General features: G+C 39.2%; 5 protein-coding genes and 2 non-coding genes across 9 annotated transcripts; 3 read left to right on the top strand and 4 right to left on the bottom strand.

Annotated features, from left to right (window-relative positions):
* Positions 1-971: 971 nt before the first annotated feature.
* LOC104722230 (polyadenylate-binding protein RBP45C) lies at positions 972-4,857 on the bottom strand. 3 transcript variants are annotated; one of them, XR_015572071.1, is made up of 8 exons: positions 3,771-4,180; positions 3,186-3,654; positions 2,820-2,900; positions 2,042-2,097; positions 1,831-1,961; positions 1,647-1,743; positions 1,368-1,562; positions 972-1,253 (listed from the first exon to the last, which is right to left on the bottom strand). XR_015572071.1 is itself a non-coding variant. In XM_010440370.3 (7 exons), the coding sequence occupies exons 1-7, from the start codon at positions 4,089-4,091 to the stop codon at positions 1,251-1,253; spliced, it is 1,272 nt and encodes a 423-aa protein (XP_010438672.1). In that variant the 5' UTR covers positions 4,092-4,857; the 3' UTR covers positions 972-1,250. The 3 variants fall into 3 exon arrangements, 2 of the variants coding, with proteins under 2 accessions (XP_010438672.1, XP_087330629.1); XM_010440370.3 differs by lacking the exon at positions 2,820-2,900 and having other exon boundaries at positions 3,771-4,857; XM_087474503.1 differs by lacking the exons at positions 972-1,253; positions 1,368-1,562; positions 1,647-1,743; positions 2,820-2,900 and having other exon boundaries at positions 1,827-1,961; positions 3,771-4,178.
* LOC104722226 (uncharacterized) lies at positions 4,312-14,374 on the top strand. The gene is made up of 14 exons (XR_015572072.1): positions 4,312-4,450; positions 4,563-5,665; positions 5,776-6,499; positions 6,879-7,367; positions 7,709-7,854; positions 7,978-11,305; positions 11,394-11,606; positions 11,680-11,883; positions 11,973-12,176; positions 12,371-12,517; positions 12,765-13,115; positions 13,218-13,653; positions 13,856-13,937; positions 14,021-14,374. It is a non-coding gene; the product is annotated as an uncharacterized LOC104722226 (transcript).
* Positions 14,375-14,412: 38 nt separating this feature from the next.
* LOC104722227 (uncharacterized) lies at positions 14,413-17,713 on the bottom strand. The gene is made up of 7 exons (XM_010440367.3): positions 16,968-17,713; positions 16,595-16,735; positions 16,126-16,491; positions 15,516-15,761; positions 15,264-15,356; positions 14,864-15,064; positions 14,413-14,785 (listed from the first exon to the last, which is right to left on the bottom strand). The coding sequence occupies exons 1-7, from the start codon at positions 17,277-17,279 to the stop codon at positions 14,570-14,572; spliced, it is 1,575 nt and encodes a 524-aa protein (XP_010438669.2). The 5' UTR covers positions 17,280-17,713; the 3' UTR covers positions 14,413-14,569.
* Positions 17,714-17,845: 132 nt separating this feature from the next.
* On the top strand, positions 17,846-18,995 carry LOC104722223 (fatty acid desaturase 4, chloroplastic). The gene has a single exon (XM_010440362.3). The coding sequence runs from the start codon at positions 17,846-17,848 to the stop codon at positions 18,809-18,811; it is 966 nt and encodes a 321-aa protein (XP_010438664.2). The 3' UTR covers positions 18,812-18,995.
* Positions 18,794-20,601, bottom strand: LOC104722224 (vacuolar protein sorting-associated protein 22 homolog 1). The gene is made up of 7 exons (XM_010440363.3): positions 20,452-20,601; positions 20,245-20,355; positions 19,951-20,086; positions 19,594-19,748; positions 19,390-19,497; positions 19,182-19,271; positions 18,794-19,059 (listed from the first exon to the last, which is right to left on the bottom strand). The coding sequence occupies exons 1-7, from the start codon at positions 20,500-20,502 to the stop codon at positions 18,958-18,960; spliced, it is 753 nt and encodes a 250-aa protein (XP_010438665.1). The 5' UTR covers positions 20,503-20,601; the 3' UTR covers positions 18,794-18,957.
* A 56-nt stretch (positions 20,602-20,657) lies between these two features.
* Positions 20,658-20,729, top strand: TRNAM-CAU (transfer RNA methionine (anticodon CAU)). Its single transcript has one exon. It is a non-coding gene; the product is annotated as a tRNA-Met (tRNA).
* A 390-nt stretch (positions 20,730-21,119) lies between these two features.
* LOC104727723 (F-box protein At4g27050-like) lies at positions 21,120-23,301 on the bottom strand. Its single transcript, XM_010446801.3, has 4 exons — positions 23,174-23,301; positions 21,922-22,889; positions 21,669-21,809; positions 21,120-21,564 (listed from the first exon to the last, which is right to left on the bottom strand). The coding sequence occupies exons 2-4, from the start codon at positions 22,843-22,845 to the stop codon at positions 21,271-21,273; spliced, it is 1,359 nt and encodes a 452-aa protein (XP_010445103.2). The 5' UTR covers positions 22,846-22,889; positions 23,174-23,301; the 3' UTR covers positions 21,120-21,270.
* Positions 23,302-23,305: the final 4 nt, after the last annotated feature.

Below are 23,305 nucleotides of genomic sequence, written 5' to 3'. Positions count from 1 at the left end.
AATATTTCAAAAATTTAGTATAGATTCCAAATTTCCTATTAAGTTTAAGGTATGTACTCAAAAATTTTCTAATTTTTTATCAAATTTTGTTTAAAAATTTTAAGTTGTTCTTATCAAATGTTATATTAGGATTATGTAATGAATTTTGTTTTCTTATCCAGAGTAAAACAACATTAATTTTAAATAAAGATATATACTTTAAAAAGAAATGAATCAGAGAGAGTGAGAGAATTAGAGTTGGGACTCAACCATGAAAAGAGGTGGTCAAAGCTAGATTTTTCGGCTTTTTTTAGGGCTTTTTTTCATTTCTTTTTTTGTATATTTCTCTCATCACAACTGGAAACACAATTAGATGAAGAAAAAAGAAAAAGAAAAAAAAGACAAAGCTTGATGATGATGGTGATGAGGAGGGGAGTATAGTTACGCTCTTTGTCACATTTGATGGAAGCGAGACCCCCTATGAGACAGATCCATTAGCTCTTTGTCACATGGATTGTCAAAAAAAATGCAGCTCTAAGAAAAGTATAGTAAAATGGTTGATTCGTTTACATATGAATCAATCAATGTCAGAAAAGCTTACTCATCCGTTCTCTTGCTCTTGTAACCATTTTCTAGTTTAACAGATATGAGAAAACCAGTTTGCTTTTGTAACCATTCTCTTTGAAGTTTGCCAGCTTTGAATGAAAGGTCACGTTACCAGCATTTGCATCAACTATTAACTATCGACTCTTCTTTTTTGAAACACTATTGATTCTTCATATTCTGAATAAGAAACAGCATCAATTGTGGACTCTCGTTTAATACAGTTACTTGTGCCAAAACGAACATGTCAAGGCTATCTTTTATCTTTCGTCACCGTAGCTCAGCTTGAAACTAAGAACTCAAATTTATTGAACGTTTTGCTGACTAATTTAAGATGTAGAACGTTAAATAATTCAGAGGCGTTGCAGGAAGAAATAGTACATCAACAGTAGGAAGAAACATAATGGTCAAATTAGACAAATGACACAAGAAACACTTGTGGGTTTAAGCCTTTTGTTAACACTTGTGGGTTTAAGACTTGGAAGAACACTCAACAATTGTCACGCGAAAGCAAAATAATTCATAAGAAAAAAAAAAGAGTTGAAAGAGAGAATCTGGGGACAAGAAGAGCTAATACACATCCACTTCAATAACTCAAATTCACCATTTTCAAACGGTGTCAGCTTTCTGGAGAACTTCAGCTCGATCACGACTTACTAAATCATGCTTCACTGCAAAAAACAAACAGAGGGAACAATAATCAGTAAGCTCGCAACTAACTTACAGTCTTACGGATACATTGCCTAAAATTTTTAAGATTTTCAGGTAAAAACCAAAGAAACTACCTGCTGTTGCTGCTGGTAGCCACCAGGTTGCTGGTAGTTTCCATAGCCACCACCAGCGTACCCACCATAGTAGGCGTTAGGGTCCTGAGGAGGTGGTGCATATCCGTATGCTTCATATCCCTGAGGAGGATACCCATAGTATCCACCACCACCACCACCACCACCACCACCATACTGGCCTTGATTAGTTTGAGTCTGTGAAATTATGGGTCAAGTCATCAGATCACAAAGTAGAGAGCATAGTTCGTTAGCTTGGTGCATTGTTCAATGGATACAAACCTGTTTGTTGGAAGGGCTGTGACCCCACGAAAGACGAACACTTTGTCCACCAAGTTGTGTTCCGTTCAACATAGATAGTGCTTGCTCAGCACATGCCCTGAAGCACAAAGACAGAGTAAAGTTGTGAATTAAGTAACATTCTCAACATAAGATGAAGTTTGTCTCCAAAGTCACACTAGTCTACCTATTGGCGAATTGAACAAATCCACAACGCTTTCCTGCCGGTATTTTCACATGAACTAGTTCACCAAATTGACCAAAAACTGACTTCAAAAGATCTTCTGTTACACTTTGATCCAAAGCTCCAACAAAAATCTGGAATAGCAAACATGACATTAATTCAACAATTCACCCAACATAGAAAAGGCCCAAGGAAACCAAAACAAAGTACGCACTGTGGTGTTAGTTGGGTCGCTTTCTCCTGGATTTCCTTGGTTGTTTTGATATGAACCTTCAGAAAAAAAAAAAACAGTCAAAAGAATGTAAGCAGAAAACTAAAACATCAATATATATACTACATTCAGTTGACGGTGCAAGGAAACAGACACTAACGCACACACACACAAACGAGAATGGCAGTTGCAAATTTTGTCCAAATAAAGAGCAGATGATACATGCAAACAGCAACTGGCAAATATATGTTACAGTTTGAAGATTAAGGGGAAGGGATTCAAGTTAGTTGATAACTGATACACAAAATTATTAAATATGTACTAGGGGAAACATGATCCAACTTTGAGAAACTAGAAAATGTCAGAATGGGACCACAATTCTCTAAGAGAGCACAATTAACCTAAAATCCCTCCAAGGTCTGACAGTTTAGCATCGTAACCAATTTGCCGAAAGAAGAATTGTAACAGTGTAACACTAAAGAAGAGTTATAAATTAGAGGAAAAAAGTAACTGAAAGAAGGAAGTTGCAGCACTAATTACTGAAAAAGATGAATTGAGAGGTATGTAGAAGATCACAAAACACTCTTTTAGGAATCACACTTGGAAAAAAGCGAAAAGTAATGAACGGTGGTAAATATGAAAAGAATTAACTTAAAGTTAAGGCTTAAATTAAAAGGGAAAGACTTATGCTTGATAAGTAAAGGAACTGGAAAATAATTTGCGACTGTAGCTGATAAAAAAGCTTTGTAATTAACTTCTTCTGAAAACATAACTAACTGACCTAAATGAGGCCACGCAATAAGGTGGAATCATTTTCAGCTGAAGTCAGTTCCAGGCCCCCCAAAGAGAGCCTCTTGTTCTCCTGCTTAAAGACAACATGAGTTTTTTCTTATAAGTTTTAGGATGTTTTGCGATATTAAATTCTTTGAAGTGCTGAAAGGCATGAAGCTGAAGGATAAGGGCAGACACATTGAGCACCAACTAACAGAACACTATTCACCAATCAGAAAGATAGCGGTAAAGGAATAATACCCCAAAGAAAAGAAAATAAACTAACCTAGACAGTTAAAGACAAAGTGAGTCATATCACCACTCAGCATATTCATAAGTCATCAGAGATCTGGTTCCTTAGTATAAAAAAACATACCTGGTTGCATCGTAAGAGGCTTCTTGTTGGCAGCTGGACCAGTACGCATAGGCCTGGATGAGCAGTATTGACCATTCATTTCAGTCATGGCGCGAATCTGCTCACTTTCATCACCGAACCTAACAAATCCATATCCCTTGGACCGTCCAGTAGTCCTATCAGTCACAACTTTTGCCCCCTTGACAGAGGAATATACAGCCTTAAACGTCTCGGTAAGCATCAAGTCGGTAACATCAGGTGCCAAGTCTCCAACAAAAACCGTGTGCTCCGGACCTTCAGCCTGGCGTCTCTCTCCAGCTCCGAGCTGAGCCCAGTTCAACCTAAAGGTCTGCTGTTCACTGTTGGGCATTGGAGCACCATTGTAAGTCTGCAAAACCCTCTCAGCTGTAGCGTGGCTCGCAAACTCAATAAATCCATAACCTTCTGAATACCCGCTCTGCTTATTGCGAATCACTTTAGCTGATTGAGCCTACAGAGCCACACAAAAGAAACAAAACACTCAGAGAGCAAGAAAACTAAAATCTTCAAAAGGATGAAACTATCAATATTTTTTAAAATACATTACGAAGAAGATTTTCAAATTACCTCGCCAGTAACATTGAAGACGGTCATGAGATAGTTCTCATCCATCCAAGGCTGCAAGTCACCGATCCACAACGACCGGATCTCACCAGCTGATCCTGGATTCTGAGATCCACCACCACCACCATACTGCTGCTGTTGTGGTTGACCCGGAGACGGAGCCGACTGAGGATTCCATCCTGCCGGCGGCTGACCTTGCTGGTGCTGCTGCATCATCCACGACTGCTGCTGCTGCTGCTGGTGGTGGTAAGCTTGCTGGTCGGAAGGATTCTGCCCTGAACCTGCGGCAGCACCGTTAGAAGCTGTAGGTGGCTGCTGCATCATGACGACGATAACCTAGAATGTCGCAGATGCAATTTTAAGGGTTGAGCTCGAGAGAGAACCAAAGGGCAAAAGAGAGAAGAAGAATAGTAGCTGTCTCTGTCTCCTTTTTTATATACTCGAACAAAGTTGTCCACACAGTGGCCCAATAAAAAAGTTTTGGGCTTTTGGCCCATTATAAATCTAGGGTTACCAAAAAACGGTTCGGACCGGTCAGGATCGGTTTAAGATTGAGATGCCTAATATCGAACTCTCAGCTCGGTGAAGAAGACGTCGCCGAAACGGTTTTTCTCTCTCGTTAAACCCTAAAACCCCGCGAACTGTTTTAATGGTGGAATTCATATCAGAGATGGAAGATCAAGGTACGATACGAGCTTGAATTGCGCTTTAAAGTTTTTGTCTTTGGGTATATCTTGGATAGTGTGGGCTAGTGGAGAAGTAGTTTGATTGAATAATTTGTTTGATATTTTTCAGGAATGGTGGAGGAGGGAGGGAATAGAGATGTTGAGATGGAAAAATTCCCAGTGATGGCTTTCAGGCCTTCCCATGATGCTAAACTTAGAGAATTATTGCATAAGATTTGCTTACATGAGATTAAGCTATGTTCTGATGCTGCCAAAGAATTTATCAAGTTACTAAAGGGAGAAACTGGCGGCGATTTGTTGCGTCTTTATTACCAGAGCTCACCAAACTTTGCTGAGCTACTAGAGGCATGGAAGCTTCGACATGGAAAGCAAGGACTTTCTTATATATTCTCGCTTATCCAGACGATTTTGAGTCATCCAGAGGGAAAAGGTAGATCAACTGATATTGGAAGAGCTATTGACCAGTTTGGTAGGTTACTTATTGATGAGAAAATGGATGACATTTGCAAAGAATTGAAAAGCAAAGAGGGAAAACAACAGAATGCTGCGCTTTCATTGTTGGCTTCGATTGTTAGGCGTGGTTCAGGCATGGCATCAGATATAAATAAGAAATTTGATTTTAAGGGTTTCGCAAAACTAGCCTGAGTATAAAACGCGAGGGGCTGAAAAGGTCAGTAAACACTCAACCAGGAAGGCCTGTGTTGGCTTTGCCATATCATTCTTTGAAGTTGGGAACCCTGGATTGTTATGGAAAGTTTTACAGAACAAGGAAATGTATTTTAACGTCCTGCGAGGCCTTGGTAAAGACGACGAAGACACTGTGGCTTATGTCTTGTCTACGTTGAAGGATAAGATTCTTGTTGAAGAATCATTGATTCTTCCTAGTCTAAGGAGTGTTCTTTTTGGAAATGTGACGCTAGAGCAGCTAGCCAGCATTTCAGCAAGAGAGGATGATCGGATTGCGAGTGAGTTGGCACATGATGTTCTTGTTAAAGTTTGCACAGACCCTTCTAATGGATTGATGCCAGATGCAAAGAGAAAGTTGGGAGGCAATTCAGACAGACTACTAATGCTCATGAAAAAGTTGAGAGCAGTAGAAATTGGTTATCACAAAGATTTGCTTTTAGCCATAGTTAGGGGTAGACCGTCTTTAGCTTCAGCTTTCTTTGACGAGTTTCCATACAATATGGAAGATTTTGCATCACCATCCTGGTTAGTCTTCTTCAGAGCGCGAAAGTGTATCTATCTTTATTTTTCTGCGTGTACCGTCACATTTTTGCTGTTTTGTCATTCTTTTCGCATTGTAACTGAAGTCATTGCAGGTTTTCTTCTATTTCCTTGGCAGCAGAATTGGTATCGTCAGTAAGAACTTCATGTTCTTTTGACTTTCTCAGTGCAGATCAACGTGCTACATCTCCTGGTGGTTCAGATGTTCAGACTATCATGAAATGCCTATGCCCACGACCATTTAGCCGGTCACTGATCACCAAAGGGATGCTCCATTCTGATTTTCTTGTTAGACATGTGACCTTGAGATTTATGTTGGAGACGCTGAGGCTGTTAGATTCTTTTGTTGCCTCTTGGAACCTTTGTTCATCTCATAGATGCTCTGTTGAGCAAATTCAGGTTTCTCTCGAGCAGAATGTCATGGGTGAGGTGAGAAGCTTCTATCCAGAATTCCAGGTGTTATGGACTCTACTGAAGCCTCTGGACGGTTCCAGTAAAACTGAAAAGCCGTCTTCGAAGAGAAAAACAAAGTTGGATCGTGGATTAAGCAGACAAAAACGCTTTAAGCAATCTGAGAAGGATGTTTCGGATGAAGAGGCTGGTGATATTGTCGTTGTTGGTATTGGTTCTGATAAAGATAGTTTGGCAGACGATAATGTGGATGCTCATATGACAAATCAGGAAGATGCTGAAAGAGAATATCTTGGGATTGTTTCAGAAATTTGGGCTTCAGAACTTTGTTTTAAGCCTATTGATTCTGTTGGAGAAGCAGAGAAGTGGTTTCACTTAAAGCTTCTGGATGCCCTCAAGATTTATGTGGTACGCTGATATTTCACATTATTATTTTTGTTTGTGTTGTTGATAAATGAAAAAGCAGAACCTTTTCAAAATTTGATGTACTCAACTTAATGATATTTCACTAGTGACAGGTTGTCTTATTGTTTTGCACTATCCTATAAATTTCCGTGTCAAATACTGGTTGAAGTTTGAATTTTGAGTGTAGTGGTTTGTCCAGTTGACAAGTAGAGAACTGAAACGGTCATGCTTTGCTTACTGAATTCTGGTTAAATGTCTCGTTTCTTGTCACTTTAATATAGCTTGTTAATTAAAAGATATCTATGTGTCATTGGTGCTTAGACGTTCCTCATATGTACTTGATGAGTTCTAGTTTTAAGCTACATGTTTTTCATTTTTGCAGTGCGCTGTTCATAATGTGCTTGAAGGAGCGTTTGATGTCTTCATGAAATTTGTAAGCAATTCTTTAAATTTGCCAGCCGAATTGCAGAGAGCTTGTTGTCTGTGCTAAATGAATACATCAGTTGGACGCCAAAGTCCCAAAGTGACAGAGATCCTACAAGACTTCCACCTTTTATGTACAAGCATTTGCATGTGTTCATGAATTTGTTACTTTTTGCACCACACAACGAAGTGAAGGATCTAGCATACAGTTTAGCAGTGGCAGCTATGAGCAGCACCGGTGCATTCGAAAAAAATCCAAGTGAAATTGGTGCATGGTTCTTGTTTCTACCAAGTTTTGAAAAGATTAAACTTCCTCCTGAGGTTAAGGAGGCTGTACAGAGCATGCCATCAATTGTCATCTCCTTTTTATGTGATGCAGTTATGGCTGTTGGAAATAATTTATTCAAGCAATGGGACATCGTCAGAAGTTACTTGTCCCATTTAGAAGGTATAGGTAATTGTGCCCCTGAAATCAATGGTTTTGTATAGATTTCACTTGCTTACTCGTTTTGCTCTGGTTTTAGTGTCTGCAATGTATAATATGTTGCTCCTGTGTTTGTTTACATACCGTTTCTATGTAACCATTTTAGGTAATGACTGCCAAAATTTGTTGAAGATGATTATCTAATTTCTCTGCAATTAATTTTGTGAGTTGATAAAAAATGTTGGTTATCAAACACAATTCAATAAATCTCATGCAAGATTTATCCTAGTTACGTGTCCTGTGGATTTGTGATAAGCCTAGAAGTATTTATTCACTGGTGTGTATCTTCTCTGTGTTGGTTGCAGGTGTATCAATTGGTTTTAGCCCCCTAATTGTTTGTCTACTGCAGAAGTATGTGAAGCTACTAAATTCTGAAGCTAAAACGTTACCAGAGAAGTCAGCAATATCTCTGTACGTCTGCAGCACACTGAAATATCTTTTACAAACTCAGGTAAAATTCTCTTACAAACGCAGGTGTATATATAACTTTCACCATGAAATACCAGTATCTTTTATATTCTAGTTTACACCGCTTAAAATACCAATATCTTTTCTATAAAATTCAATATTGTAGGTAGATTCCAGATTACTCTCATGTTTGATCCAGTCAATTTTGTCTGAGGTGGTTGATGAATCTAAGGATTTTTTATGTGAATGGAGGCCATTGAGAATTTTGCTTCTTTTCTCACAATCCTTGTCAGACAAAAAACCTATCATCTTGCATTCCAGAAGGACGACGGGTCTACCATCTGACAGTTCTTTTTCAGAGACTCTTGATGAGATCAAAGAACTGATGAGAAGCATGTCTCCGGATGAAGTTACAGGAATAGTTCAAGCGTTTTCTTCTGCATTGATGTGTGCAACACCTGAATCGATCTTGCAAAATTTTACTACTGTGATGACTGTTTCTTGGGCCTTCTACGGAATTTCATTCTCAATTTTACAGTCCATCCTCTTTTTAGAGGAAAATTTCCTTGGAAACCTTTCAAAGCTATCACTTGACTTATTTGCGCGAGGTTCAGAATTTACTGGGTCAAGGAATCTTTGTGAAGAAACAGTAGATAGTGAGATTGGTTTTTCTGGTCACTCATCCATAACTGAAGAAATCAGAAGTAAGATGGGCATTCGTGATATTGGATCTTCTGCCTTCTCTGTGTTCTTAGAGCAGGCTCCTTTTCCTGTATTACTTACTGCCATTATGAGCATGGATATATCTTGCTTACCAGAGTTTCCAAGAATATCAGAGCTACTGCTGCTTAAAGTTTCGCAGCCTACAAGTGGTAGTATTGACTCAAATATCCAAGTAATACTGTTCTGGCTCTTTCAAATACGATCATCTTACAAGGTTCAACCGGCTCCAGTACTCCGCCAACTCTCTGAGATCTGCGTACGTCTTATGAAGAACTTGTTCTCTCAAATATCAGAAACGGAGCTTGTTTCTGGACCCTCTTCAAATAAGTTGCTCGCTTCAGTCACGAAGCAGAAGCATCAAGTGGCCCAGACAGTTCTTGGCCACCCAGTTGTGATCGCACTGTTAGAGAGCCCCTTGGATTGTTGCACTTCACCTGGAACGCAGAATGTTGAGATTTTTTCAGAAATATCGCTGACAACAGGGAGGCTAGTTTTCAGTGAAATAGATCAACACATTCTTGATCTATTGGTTTCTACCTGTGAGTTTTTGTTTGATGAGAAACACAATGTGTGGAAATGGGACTTCAGGAAAAATAAGTCAATTATAGCTTTTAAGGACTTGGTCGAAAGGCTTCTCTTGGAATTCAGGGTCAAGTTTGAGCTTTCTGTTGGTTCTCAAAGTTACGCTTCGCTTCTCCAACTATCACAAGTGATTCATGCTTTGTTGAGATTCATATCACCTTTCAAACTTTTATATGTTGCTCATTCCATGCTGAGTAAAATTGATGAGAAGGAATCAGCAAGCCCAGATTCAAGTAAGATTCTCAGTTTGGGATTGGGTATTGCTGGCGGAGCTTTCGAAATGCTTGTATTATATTCACACCAGCCGACTGCTAAGAGAGGGGTATATGATTTGTTGTGGGAATTAGAAGAAAATAATTATGATAGTAACCTCATTGAGAAAGTATATAGCATGGCATGCAAGTTTTCTACCTCTTTTGGTTTGGATTTGGCAGCAGATATATGTTTGCTTAAGGTTTGTGGTGGCATTTTCAGGGGGAAATATTATCAAAATTGTAGTGTTCACCGGTTGGTCTTGGTGATTTCGCTGATTGTTGGGAGAACCCCTGAAGACTTGATTATCCACTGCATTAAACGGGCAAGCATAACCAGAGCCAAGATTTTGTTCTATCTTGTGGAGTCCAGTCCCTTGCATCGTTTAGTTTTTGGACGCTTTTTCTATAGCATGCTAAGTAAGAAGCAGGAGGACACTGCTCTTACAGATGATCAGTTTATCATGCTCCTGCCTGCTGTGCTATCGTATCTGACAACAGTTTCTGAAAAACTCGAGAAGCCGTGTAATAGATGTTTGGATATAACTTCAGTTTATTCAAATATACTAATAAATGGTTTTCCTCAATGGCCGAGGTTTTTGTCTAGGTGCATCTTTGAAGAGAAGTATGACGACATTCTTCTGTCAACGACTGACGATATTGACACTATGTTTAATGCGAGTCTTCTTGGGAAGGCAGTACTTATGTTTCAGTATCACTTTTCCTTGACTGAAAGTCCAACTAAAGAAGATGATCTCTTTAAGGTATTTAATTCCATCTTTCCTCACACTAGTGCTAGGAAGGAGATGTTGGACTACGAGATGAAGGAAGTGGACGTTCAGTCGGTAGACCAAATGTTTAATGTTGCTATCCGTGTGGTTGCAAAAGTAACACTGTCAAGGATTTGTTTGTTTCCTGAGGATAGCAGTATGTGTCATCTTAAACGTGAAGCAGGTACTTGCCTGAAGGAAAGTTCTCCTAAATTTGGATCCAATAGAGCGGTTTTATCAAAGTGGGTACTAGATGCTTTGGTTAATTGTTGGCAATGTGTTGTCAAGAAATCTGATGGGTCTTTTAAAGGGAATTCTGAAGGAAAACAAGACAAATGTTGGTCCTTGTGCCGAAGCCTTGAAAACTTCATTTTCAGAAGTATTCTACAGTTTTTAATAAACATGTGTGAGGAGGTTGTTCAATTGGATTCCCTTCCCTTCCTGGAGAGACTGATGAAATCAACTCTTCTGTATAGATTTGAGGACTCGAAGACACTGAAGATACTGAGAGAAATTTTCTCCTTATTGTCTAGAGGGAAGTACTCATATGCACCATACATCCAACTCTTAATATGTCACTCTCAGTTTACACCAACTATCAGTTCTCTCTCCATGTCACCCTCACACACTGGTGAATTATTCAGGCCTGTTTCCAGCATCCTTAAACATCTTATCATCTCAAGTCCGAATTCTGTTGGGAGTTAAAAGTTCTCGTTTTGAAGCACCTTACTATGCGAGGCAGTTAGAAATTGTCAAACTTCTCAGAGTGCTGCTCTCCAAATGTGGAAAAGATTCAGGCATCAATCTCAAAGAACTGCACTTTCTTCTTTTGTGTTCTTATGGTGCAACTCTGAGCGAAATCGACTTGGAGATCTACAAGCTGATGCATGATATCAAGTTGGTTGATGTCGAACACACGCTGAATGTTTCTGAAACAGATTGTTTGTGGGGTAAAGCTGCCTTGAAAATAAGAGAGGCACTGCGTTTATCTCAGGACGCATCTGATGTTGGTGAAGCTGAATTATTGGAAGATGTCCGCCAGAGTCTTTTCAAAGAGAATCTTTGTGTTGATCCCAAAATATGTGCTCGAACTGTTTTGTTTTTTCCTTATCAACGAACTACAGAGGTATCGGATAATTTACACCTATATGATTATCCAATAAATGAGGTACCATCTTTAATTTTGAATTTCAGTTAGAAGTTCTTGTACTTGCATTTTTAAACAACAATAGAATAATTCCTTCGTCCCTGTGCAGAAATGTTCACCTGGTATGGAGGACATTGAACGCTATGATCCGGTTTTCATCTTGCGCTTCTCGATAGACACATTGTCTATTGGATACATTGAACCTGTAGAATTCGCCAGCTTAGGCTTGCTTGCAGTTGCATTTGTGAGCATGTCTTCAGCAGATCTTGGGATGAGAAAATTGGGCTATGAAACTCTTGAAATATATCTGGATGCCCTTGAGGTAATTGTTGTCTTAAGCTGATCTGTATGCATGGTGAAAATTGCTTTGTTTAACTATGATTTTTTTAATGTAGAGTTGTAGGAAAAACAAGCATGTAACAGGGCTTAGGCTTCTGCTGATGTATGTACAAAATGGAGTTGAGGAACCATGGCAAAGAATCCCAACTGTTTCTGCTATTTTTGCTGCTGAAGCATCTCTGATATTGTTGGATCCTTCTCACGAACATTATGTTCCCATAAATAAACTTTTGAAGAGCTCATCTACACTGAAGCTGAGGGTACTTATTCTCTGAAAACTGTAAACTCTTGGCTTTATCCTTTATACTTTGCCAGCATATAAACTGTTTTTGATTTTTCTCTTTGTTAGGGAATACCTTTGTTTCACGATTTTTTCTGGAGCAGCACTGTTAACTTTAGATCACAGAGATTTTGGGAACTACGTCTAGTGTGTGCAGGCTTGAAATCAGATGAAGATGCTCAAATTTACATTCGAAACTCCATCCTCGAGACAGTGATGAGTTTTTCTTCATCACCTCTTACTGATGATGAAACTAAAGGACTAATCCTTCAGGTGATATAATTTATTTTCTTAGTCATATAGTATATAGTGTTTATGTTGCACCTATACGCAGTTCTTCTTTAGTATCAATATAAGGTTAATGCTCAGAATATATTTATTTGGTCTTGTGTACTATGGGGTATCTTTTCTAAAGCTTTGAGATCTTAATCCAACACGACATAAACCATCTTTCTTTCAATCTTCAGGTTGTGAGGAAGTCGGTCAAATTCCATAAGATGGCCCGGCATCTAGTTGAAAACTGTGGTCTGTTTTCATGGTGTTCAGCATTTATCTCAACGTTTACTACAAATCCCACTGGAGACGAAGATTTGCGCTTGGTAGTTATCTTGGAGGTATGTACAATATTATCCAGTAATGCTACGAATTAGTCATGGACGCTGCTGCATGCACCCTGTTTAAGAATACAAATTTTCTTTACTTTTTAACAAACGTAACTCTTTAGATTATGATGATGAATGCAAAATTGAATAAAATTTCTCAATGGTCAACCATGGTTGTTGTTGTTTGTTTGTAATCAAGAGTCCTTATGTAAAACAGTGTGTTCATTAATTGACTTACTTTGTGATATTGTCGTATCAGGTCATAACTGATGTTCTCGCCTCCAGAAACGTTACAGAGTGGTTGCAACGATGTGGCCTTGAAGGGCTAATGGAAATCTCATCGCGTTTATACAGACTTTTAGGTGGTGGACTGGTATCAGTACAAGAAAATGGTACTTCAGTTGATTTAATTTTGCAGATACTATCAGCTACTCTGAAGATTTCACAGAAACGAAAAATGTACCAGCCACATTTCACCATCACAATCGAGGGAATATTCCAACTCTTTGAGGGTGTTGCTAATTCTGGTTCTCCTCAAGTCGAAGCTAGTTCAGAGCATGGGCTCATTACTATACTAATGAGCAGCCCGCCAGTTGACATAATTGACATGGTAGCTATTTCTCTCTCTCTCTCCCTCGCTCTCGCTCTCACTATTAAGCAGCCCTCCAATTTTGTTTTGAAGAGCTTAATTTTTCTTTTGATATCTTTTCAGGACGTGGACAAGTTGAGAAGGTTTCTTTTGTGGGCGACCTCCACAGCCTTAAAGAGTGACCATAAAAGGGTATCTAAACCTAGTGAGACTCATCAAGATTCTAAAAAACTCACAGAAGAACCACAAGAGGAGACTATGGTAGCAAAGTTTCTACGCTGGCTGTTGGCTTCAGTGATTCTTGGGAAGCTTTATTCGAAATCTAATCATTCGGACCCGACAGTCTTAAGTAAAACCAAGTCAGAAACTTTGTTGAATTCGTTAGAATACTTCAAGAAAAGGAATCTCGAAGACAGCATGAAAAATTCAGAGCACATAATAGGGGAAGTAATCGTGTATCTCCAAAAGCATCTTCTGTGTACAAACTACGGGGTTCTTCTTCCTTCTGTTGTATTTGCACTTTCTCTCATGCTTCTTCACAATGACCTCGGGACGGAAGGTATGCTTCTTTTCACCGACTTACACAACTCTTGTTCTCCAGATTACTTGGCTTTGATTGAGAATTGAACTCTTTACAAGAGTAGCTTAGGGTTTTGAGATAGGATTATTCAGGCTTTTTCTTAGGTGTTAAGCTGCATCTACATCCGCCAATCAACACCTATAATCTGAATCTTAATTTTTTCTTTCTTTCTTCTTTTCAGATCCCAATGACGATTACAAGCTCATCAAATCTTTGTGTTCTAAAATTAGTAGTCCTCTTGAGGCTAATCCGGGCTGGAGATGGTAAATGATTCTCCTATTGTTCATCATTCCAAAGCTTGGCATTGTTTATCACTATAAATTTTGACCTGAATCCTTCTCCACAGGTCATATTTTCAAGCGTGGTGGGATCTTTCATCAGAACAAGCCACAGATCTGGAAAATATTGATGAACTTCATGCGTGCCAACACCTTTTGCTGATATTCTCTGATATGCTTGGAGAAACGCCAGGGGAATCTCAACAGGTGTTGCTTCGTAAAGATTTTGACATCTCCCATGTATTAGAATGGGAGAGAAGTTTAGTCGAGACCTAGTCATTGACTTTGTAGGATTGTTTTATCCAATTCAATCAGTTTTGTTATATCAATGACAAAAGTTGTTATTGATTCATTCACAACAATGTTCAGTTTTGTTGTATCTATGAGAAATATTATGGAGCCAGCGTATCTTGCTGCAACCACTGCCACTTCAGTAAATTTCTCCACAGAAGAGACCATGGATATTAATGTGTGTGACTTTTATATACAATGATATACAGAATCTTCCCAATGGTTTTTTTTCAATTTAAAGTGAAATTTTCTAATTTAACTCGTGCATAATAATAACAACACGAAGTCATTCCTAACAAACAGACAATACAGTTGATTATTCGGCTCTAGCAGTTCTTTGGTCTGTGGTATTTTGGAGGCAGAGACGGGCAATGCTCGTTCATATGCGGGTATGGCTCCATTGTGTTGTAACCGGGAAGTTCCATTCTATATTTCCCAAGTATTTGACAGTATGGAAGCTTCACATCGTCATTGTCATTGCACCATTTCGGAAAACGACTTGCGTTGTTCTCGAAAAACTTGAGCATGTAAGCATCTTTGATCTGTAAAACGTAAATGCACTGTTCAGTGTGTTGTGTGAGTGTGTGTATATTCTAGAGTGCGTATAGGTTAGTTCTCACCGTGAATTCCGTGACTTGAATAGAACTAGAGATTGGATCGAAAAGGCCAGCTTCTTTGTACATTTCGAGGATGAAAGCGATACAAGAAGTTGATTTCCCATCACTATATATCCAATCATCTTGTTCCGGAACTGCCAGCAACTCGTCAAAAGAAGATCCACGCTTCTCCACTTCCACCAGCACATCAGGAAGATCAAGACCCTGCCATTGTAGCACATCTCAGAGAAAGAACTAAAGAAAAGAGATCAATGACCATTTACTGGAGAAAAGGAGAAGAAAAACATATGGTACCATCATATGCCAAAAGCCAATGCTACTACAAAAGCTTCTATTTATTTTAAGTCAAAGAGAAAAATAAAAAGTCTGATAAAGCATTATGAATAAGTGAAAATGCTAGTACCTCTGTTCCGAGTCGCTTGTTAAGAGCTTCGTTCCACATGTTAGCAGCATAATCAGGCTGAATTTTGCTCCAAACTGTCATGACAGAAGCAACCTGGAAACACGTAAAAGAAAAGGAAAAAAGATACAGAAGAAACAATCACAAACTCATCGATAAACTAATTGATAGAAGCTCATTGAAGAGAGAACAAGAAAGAGACTAAATGAACCGCATGTTTTTAACAATGCCAGAATACTGAGAAATGAAACCTACAAGATGAGCATCCAGAGGAGGTGGGTAGTTTCCGCTGATGGTATCGATCCAGCTAAAGATCAAGTTGTGATAGCCATATGGTTTACCATCCATGCTACGAGCATATTCCCAAGCAGCTGTAACATTAAACTTGGCTCGATAATCAGGATGCAACGGTAGCAATGCGATGTGGGGATTTGAGTCATCCTTGGTTTGTTCAAACTCCCACCACTCTTCCCATGGCAATATCGCTATTACATCTTCTCCCTATGATCCCAAGGTTCGAAGGAGAAGACAGGAAAAAATTCAGGATATGCATAAAATATAGGAAGAACAATGCAGTTCCATTAAAAGAATGTGTTTCCCCAAGACTGGCTTGGTAACAATTCACTGGTAAAAAAAATATCAACATGTCACATCAAGGGCAGAGCAACTATTTAAATTTTACTCATTACTCATCAACCATTGCGATGATGTTCAACCAAATCAGTTTAGTTTGTTCTTAGCGGTGATGATCATCTAATGATGATACCCATAAGAAGAACTAGTACTCAGTGGCTATATCATTTTTCAAAAGAACCAACATACAGTATAAAGTTAAAACTAACTCATCCAACAATTTAAGTTTTACCTTTTCATTTTCATTCCCGGATTCACCAACCCAGAGTTTCCCTTCAGAATCCCTCAAACAGACAGCAGTGTGGCCAGCATAAGCTCCACTTACCCACTTTTCAAGGGTCTCAAAACCACCCCACCGTCCACGGATTTTGGAAATAGCTAGTAAGTCTCCAGAGTGAATTTCATCGGTAGTAATGTTTGTGACCCAAGGTTTAGGACGAGGGTGGAAAGTAGCACCCATATGGTTCTTAAGAAACGCGATATTAGAATTCTCCCCCCAACCGGTATTGGTAAAGAGAGGGAAGACATCCCACAACGCTCGGAGAGTTCCCACCATCCCTGCTTCCATGAGGAATATTGAAACTCCTTTCTGCTTAACCTGATTAAATCAGAGCCCGAAAGGCAAAACAAAAGCCATTAGAATATCAATTATAAAAACAGCAAACACCAAAAAGATATAGAAAGAGAAAAGAGCAGCTTACATATTCATACTCGGCTTTCCCCTCCCACTCCTTGAACTCCATGGTGTGCTCCCTCGAAACAAAGTACCAATCCCATGTCACACGATACGGAGTCACAAAGACATAAATATCCATGCACGTCCAACTATGTGCCTTATCGACCTGCACAAAAACACGTCATAACAGAATCAATATAGACAGGATTAATCATCATTCGAAAAGGTAGAAACAAAACAAGGGAACTGAGTAAACAAGTGATATGGGATGAAGCTTGCAAGAAATCACCACTAAGCCTGTAATTTGAAATGTTCTCCGAAAATTTAAGAGCTCAGAAGCCTAAATAACGTATCATAGAGCACACACTAAGAGAGAAACAAGTTCATCATATAGTGACCTTAATGTGAAGTGTACCACCGCCGAATTCAGAACCGGACTTGTTATTGAGCTCCAACCAAGCCTTGTTCTCATAAAAGCAAGCACCTTTCCACTCTACGACGGCGTCGTTTTCAAGAGAGGCAGAGCCGATAAAAGTAGGGAGGAGATCGACGGCTGTGTGTAGAGAATTGAGAACCGGCCAGGAGACTTGCCTGGGCAAAATCGGAAGCAGGTCCCGAGGATGAAATGGTAATTTCACGGATGGAACAGTGAGAAGCAGAAGTAACGTCGTGGCGAAGAAGATGAACAGAGACGATGAAGCAACCGCCATTGTTAACGCCTTGAGTCGGTTACTCTCTCTCCTTTCCGTGTACGCATTCGCAAAGTCTTGGTTTTTTTTCGATCGTCCTTGATTTTTTTTTTTTTTTGGTTCTTAACGTATAAAGACTTTGAATAAGACAAAAGCAAAATCCGAATATACCAATCTAAACCAGAATAACTGATTTTATAATAAAAACAAGAACCGAAATGAGGACTGAATAGTACATTTTGAAAATGCTGGGTGTAAATTGTAAATTTTTGATACTAATAAGAATCCAAATTTCGAAACTAAAAAGAGTATATTCGTATTAGGTGGGTAATGCGCTCGCTAGCTAAGCGATCACAATAGTCCCACGCAGCCCTAACGTACACCACAACATAATACAGGCTAATCTCTACCTCATTTTATCATTTCGTCAACGTAATCTCTTCCTCTCTATCATTGGTTATAGTTTCGAGACAACTAGAAATTTTATGGCTGTATCATTGATTATAACTTTTTGCTCCCTCCCACCTGTAATCTCATCCTCTGTCTTTGGTTTTATAACTTACCTCTCTCACCTGTAATCTCTCTCAATGGATGTATCACTTCAAGCCAAGTACCCTCTAAGACCTATCACCAACATACCAAGAAGCCGCCGTCCCTCGCTTCTCCGTGTACGTGTCACCTGCTCTGTTACTACTACCACCAAGCCTCAGCCTAATCATGAGAAGCTTGTGGTAGAGAGACACATTGTGAAGCCTCCTCTGTCCAACGAAGCAAGTCTGTTATCGAACAAGCCTCAGCCAAAGCTTGTGGTTGAGCAACGCCTCGCGAATCCTCCTCTGTCCAACGACGTAACTCTGAAGTCGACATGGACACACCGGTTATGGGTTGCAGCGGGCTGCACCACCTTGTTTGTCTCTTTAGCTAAATCTGTCACTGGAGGGTTTAGTTCTCATCTCTGGCTCGAACCAGCTTTAGCCGGTTATGCGGGCTACATTTTAGCCGATCTAGGCTCTGGTGTCTACCACTGGGCTATCGATAACTACGGTGATGAGTCAACCCCTGTTGTAGGAACCCAAATCGAAGCGTTTCAGGGTCACCACAAGTGGCCATGGACAATAACCAGAAGGCAATTTGCAAACAATCTACACGCTCTGGCTCGAGTCATAACCTTCACAGTTCTCCCACTAGACCTCGCATTTAACGACCCTGTGGTTCATGGCTTTGTTTGCACATTTGCATTTTGCATAATGTTTAGCCAGCAATTCCATGCTTGGGCACATGGAACCAAGAGCAAGCTTCCACCTCTCGTGGTAGTGTTGCAAGACATGGGACTGCTTGTTTCACGGAGACAGCACGCGGAACATCACCGAGCACCGTATAACAACAATTATTGCATAGTGAGTGGGGCATGGAACAATGTTTTGGATGAAAGTAAGGTCTTTGAGGCTTTGGAGATGGTGTTGTATTTCCAGCTCGGGGTGAGACCAAGGTCATGGAGTGAGCCACACTCTGACTGGACAGAAGAAACCGAGATCTCCAACAACCAAGCATAAATCATTTTTATTGGTCCATGAAACAAAACTTCTTGATACATGTACAAGAGAATCTATAGAATATACTGAAAATATTTGTTCGTAATTTATATGTAACAAAGTGACTGTATTTCATACAAAACATACAAAAAAGAGCATGTACCAGGTTAAGTTTCAGATCCAATGGATGAATAAATAGAAGAAACACAGGGGAACCAGTATCGACACTTTCCGTCTTTATGGCCATTGTCGATCATTGCGAGGCCCTCCTAGAAATGAAAATAAAATTGTAAAGTTTTCAGAACTCGCATTGGTTGCATTGCATCTACTATTACAATAGCGGTATTGAAGCATATAAATCCAATTGTTGAAATGATAGAAAAATGCATACTTCTAACAAAGTTTCGAGAGCATCTGTAACCCGACCAGATGTCCATGAGAGGCGTCTTTGTACCTCTTCCACAGTCACAAAGCCTTGGCCCTGTGCGGAAAGGAACAAGAGATGCTCTAGTCAGATCAGTTAGAACTTCTAAGATACAATTTAAAACATGTGAAAGTTGTTTTCTTTTGTCGAAGAATGTATTATATGATTATATAACCTGAGCCAATTCCAAGATCTGGTTATGGTCTTTGTTCAGCTCTGTGGGAACTGAACGGACCAGCTTTTTCTTGCCAATTGTAATAACCTCAAATCCGCTACCCAATACCTGAGGGAAAAAAAAAACAAGATACCAGCAAGAACAGTTCAAATTTTCTTGTTAATCCAAAATCTGAAACAAGAGTAAAAAAAACAACTCATATACCTTTAACTTGCTAATAGCCCGAAGACAATCATCTTCAGTCACAGCTTCACGGTCTTTCTTCCTTCTTTGACGAAGATGATTGCAGAGCTCTTGCAAGCTGATCAAACCTCCATTGTGTGACCTTGTAAGCATACAAACTTCAATAATCTGAACTCCTGTTAAATGAATTTACAAACTTTTCAGAAAATTGTTGCATCTTCTTTTCTAATATCACAGAGAGTATGTCCAATACCAAGAAAGAAAGAAAAAGAAAAAACTATATATATATATATATGTCATATTCATACACAAGAGCTTTCTATTTCCTAAGCATCTTCTTCTCAGACACACAAGACAAGAATATGTCAGAAAACACACCAAGTTCATAGTAGAAATCACCAATTCCCAGTAGCTCAGCCCAGAAACCCTTGTTTGAAGCTAGAGGATCCACACCAATTTTAGCACACATTTCATGGAATTGAGCCCTGAAGGCTGGATTTTTACGGATGTCATTCTGCAATCAAAGACAAATTATGATTCTTTTCAGTAATATAAACCAAAGTTTTCCATATCTGAGACAGATCATATTAGTTACCTACAACTACAAGTTCTATAACAGCAAACCCAAGAAAGAAAGAAAAAAATACATAAATTTTCAACAAAAATCACGACCTTGTGTTTGCGAGCGAACTCTTCAAGCTGAGACTTGAAAGTGGCAAGCTGTTCTTTCATCATATCAGTGCGTAACTTGGCCACATTTTCTCCTAGTAACCGGTACTGATCCTGAATTTTTTTGATGGATAAGAGTTAGAAGCTGCAAAATTCAATCAACTAAGATTCGAAAGAGGCATATCAAATTGGATTTAAGAAGTAAAAAACCCTAGCAGCTGCGGCCTTCTGTAACCCTCCGATTCCTGGTCTTCTTCGCATCTTTCACTGTTTTTTCTTTTTTGTTTGGATCTTTGGATTTCTTCTCTTCCGGTTGGGGATTTCGGAATATGTCTGAGAGAGAAGAAGCATTAGCAATTGGAGAAGACGATATATTTTGCTTTTAAATATGTTTAAGTTTAAGAGTCTTTCAACAAATCAGAGTGGCGCAGCGGAAGCGTGGTGGGCCCATAACCCACAGGTCCCAGGATCGAAACCTGGCTCTGATATTTCCACAGGTTTTGCAATTTTTTGTTTTCATACCAAAATAAACAATCAAATACTATTTAAGTTACTATAGAAAAAAGCAGCTCAAACTGAAACCTTCATAATTTGGTCGATAGCCCCTCCCCCTTGACAAACAAGTGTGTGATGAAGGTCCAACGTACTAAAATGGTGGATCCATTACTTTGATCAAAATGCAAGATTCAGTTCACCTGATTGTTTTTGTTTTTCTAGATCATCTTTTTTTAAGGTCCAACGTACTAAAATGGTGGATCCATTACTTTGATGATAACGAAGACAATGCATTATAATTTGGAAAAATTAAATACTATAGGAAAAAAGCAGCTGAAACTGAAACCATCATAATTTGGTCGATAGCCCTTAGAGACAATGCATTTATAAAACAAAAGCATAACTTTTATTTATAATAGATAAGAAAATCTATGATTATGGATCCATTGTCTAATCAGTTTTGGAAAAGAAGAAGAGAAAAAAAAACCCATAGGTGATAGATAGGGCTAAAAGCCAAGAAAAAAACAAAAACAATCAGGTGAACTGAATCTTGCATTTTGATGAGACCCTAGGGAGAGCCATTACATTAGCTTGCAAGTATTTAAGGTTCTTGCTGTCCTCTTCAACGCTAATTTTCACAGTTTCAAGACATTCCAACTTCCCCAAGAAATGCCTCATCTGTTTCAGCTCTCTAAAACTTCCTGCGTACCCTGAAATCTCGAGCACCTTCACTCGACAAATAGACAAAATACATTCTAACTCCATGTCCTTCATACGGATGCAAGCGCACGCGTCTCCACACCAATCTGTAACTTTGTGCACAAGACCCTGAAAATCACAAACAACACGCGCACACCACCGTTTGACATGTATAGCAACAACAATGAAATATATGATGTTTGCTTGATTAATTTCTATAAAATAGATGATACCTTGATGACTAAAGTTTGTAGATTTGGGGAGCTTTCCAGCAGGATTGGCATTACTTGCCAGCCTATATCCTCGTCACTTTCGATAGATAAATAAACAAGATCGTCGAACAGCGGCATTTTATTACAACAAAAGTAAAACACCTGATATGTATAAGCCAAGCCAATATTACCAAGTGAGAGACCTTGCTAGCTAGCATTAGACTGGCTCTCCTGCATGTGAAGACTCAAAAGAAGAAGTAACAAGAAAACTGACCTCGAGAGAATAACGAGACAAGTGAAGGCTCTTAATGGTTCTGATCCCCTCAAGCAGACTCGTAACGTTTCCATTAAATGAACTCCACAATGGACCATCATCATCCTCATATTTCTCATATAATCGGATATCCAGTCTAGCTTCGACAAGCGAATCCAAAACAACATAATGAACACCCGCGACATAACTAGAGTAGTCAAGGTAGAGAAGACTAGGTGTCTCAAGCTTAATGCTACGAAGATGGAATTTGTCATCGAAATCACTAGTGATGGTAACTCGCTTGACATTTGGACTTGACAAGTATAGCATCCAAACATCTATGAATATTTCCTCTAGCGCAGGGCAGCCATGGATGAAAAACTTATGCATGTCAAGAGTTGTAAACGATACTGAGAGGAGAGTAAGTGTCTTGAGCGCGGGGAAAAACAAACCGTCAAGAGGAAGACTGCCTTGAGGATGAAATCCTTCGGAAATGGTGAGTTTAACCAGTGTATTGCTTGTGAAAAGTTGAGAATCTATACAGATACGACAGCGTGACGCTAAGTTCAGCTCCAAGCAGCCGCGGTCTAGCACAGTGCGGATCCAACGGTTGATGCGAGATTCGTCCTCTTCGTAGTCACATATCAGAGAACATTTCTTGATGCGAGGAGAATTGCTTAACAGAGCAAGTGTCTTGTCAACGAAATCAGAGAAACGATGTCGACGGCGAAGACGACTATGAGGATTTGTTGCTTTTACGTTTCCCACTTTTTTGTTGGGATAGAAAAGCATCGATTCATCAAAGTCAAGGGTGTCTACAAGAGGAAGCAGGTTCCTCCACCTCTTGGACAGAACCGACGTTGAAGCAGCAACCTTTGTCGGAACAAAAGACAGGATTTTTCCGAGAACATCATCGGGGAGATTGCTGATCAGATCTGTAGCCATAGAGACAGACTATAATAAACTCCTTCCTTTTCTTATGCCTGCAACTGCAAAAGAATAAGAAAATTTTCAAACCAATTCACTACAATTCTATACTAAGGTTTTTTAAAAATAAATTCCAAGAAGTGTTGAATATTAACTTATGTCAGACTCAGAATCTCTGAAGGGATCTCTTAGACAGATATATCAACAAAAGTGAAGCCTAAGTGGTCTATTGCAGAAATAACTTGCGATCTAAGAATTCAGATCAACATTACAGAGATAACTTTGATGTATAAATTGCAATTATCAATCGTTCTAACTCTAGTTCTGATCCAAGATCGACACAAACCTTTCTTCGAAGAAGGAACTCCCTCCAATTGATGATCGAAGAAGAAGAAGCAATCGAGAGAGAATGATAGGTTGATAAATAGCCTAGTAGTGTAGTACCTTAATTAGGCATGTCAATTAGGGTCAAAGTCCG

This window comes from Camelina sativa, chromosome 11 (assembly GCF_030686135.1).
Source record: "Camelina sativa cultivar CO46 ecotype springtype chromosome 11, ASM3068613v1".
NCBI lineage: Eukaryota > Viridiplantae > Streptophyta > Magnoliopsida > Brassicales > Brassicaceae > Camelina > Camelina sativa.
The sequence above is the reverse complement of the archived record's forward strand: the minus strand, read 5'-3'. Positions and strand labels throughout refer to the sequence as shown.

What these genes read in the sequence shown, in the direction of transcription:
- LOC104722230 (XM_010440370.3), bottom strand. Translation starts at nt 4,091, where the DNA reads ATGATGCAGCAGCCACCTACAGCTTCTAACGGTGCTGCCGCAGGTTCA. An exon ending in GCGACCCAACTAACACCACA is followed by an intron (nt 1,962 to 2,041) that starts GTGCGTACTTTG and finishes TTGCTATTCCAG; the next exon opens with ATTTTTGTTGGAGCTTTGGA. An exon ending in ACAGCCCTTCCAACAAACAG is followed by an intron (nt 1,563 to 1,646) that starts GTTTGTATCCAT and finishes ATAATTTCACAG; the next exon opens with ACTCAAACTAATCAAGGCCA.
- LOC104722223 (XM_010440362.3), top strand. Translation starts at nt 17,846, where the DNA reads ATGGATGTATCACTTCAAGCCAAGTACCCTCTAAGACCTATCACCAAC.
- LOC104727723 (XM_010446801.3), bottom strand. Translation starts at nt 22,845, where the DNA reads ATGGCTACAGATCTGATCAGCAATCTCCCCGATGATGTTCTCGGAAAA. An exon ending in TGTCTCGTTATTCTCTCGAG is followed by an intron (nt 21,810 to 21,921) that starts GTCAGTTTTCTT and finishes TATACATATCAG; the next exon opens with GTGTTTTACTTTTGTTGTAA. An exon ending in TACAAACTTTAGTCATCAAG is followed by an intron (nt 21,565 to 21,668) that starts GTATCATCTATT and finishes TGTGATTTTCAG; the next exon opens with GGTCTTGTGCACAAAGTTAC.
- LOC104722227 (XM_010440367.3), bottom strand. Translation starts at nt 17,279, where the DNA reads ATGGCGGTTGCTTCATCGTCTCTGTTCATCTTCTTCGCCACGACGTTA. An exon ending in ACAAGCGACTCGGAACAGAG is followed by an intron (nt 15,065 to 15,263) that starts GTACTAGCATTT and finishes CTACAATGGCAG; the next exon opens with GGTCTTGATCTTCCTGATGT. An exon ending in TTCAAGTCACGGAATTCACG is followed by an intron (nt 14,786 to 14,863) that starts GTGAGAACTAAC and finishes TACGTTTTACAG; the next exon opens with ATCAAAGATGCTTACATGCT.
- LOC104722224 (XM_010440363.3), bottom strand. Translation starts at nt 20,502, where the DNA reads ATGCGAAGAAGACCAGGAATCGGAGGGTTACAGAAGGCCGCAGCTGCT. An exon ending in AGTTCGCTCGCAAACACAAG is followed by an intron (nt 20,087 to 20,244) that starts GTCGTGATTTTT and finishes CTTTGATTGCAG; the next exon opens with AATGACATCCGTAAAAATCC. An exon ending in GGGCTATTAGCAAGTTAAAG is followed by an intron (nt 19,498 to 19,593) that starts GTATATGAGTTG and finishes TTTTTCCCTCAG; the next exon opens with GTATTGGGTAGCGGATTTGA.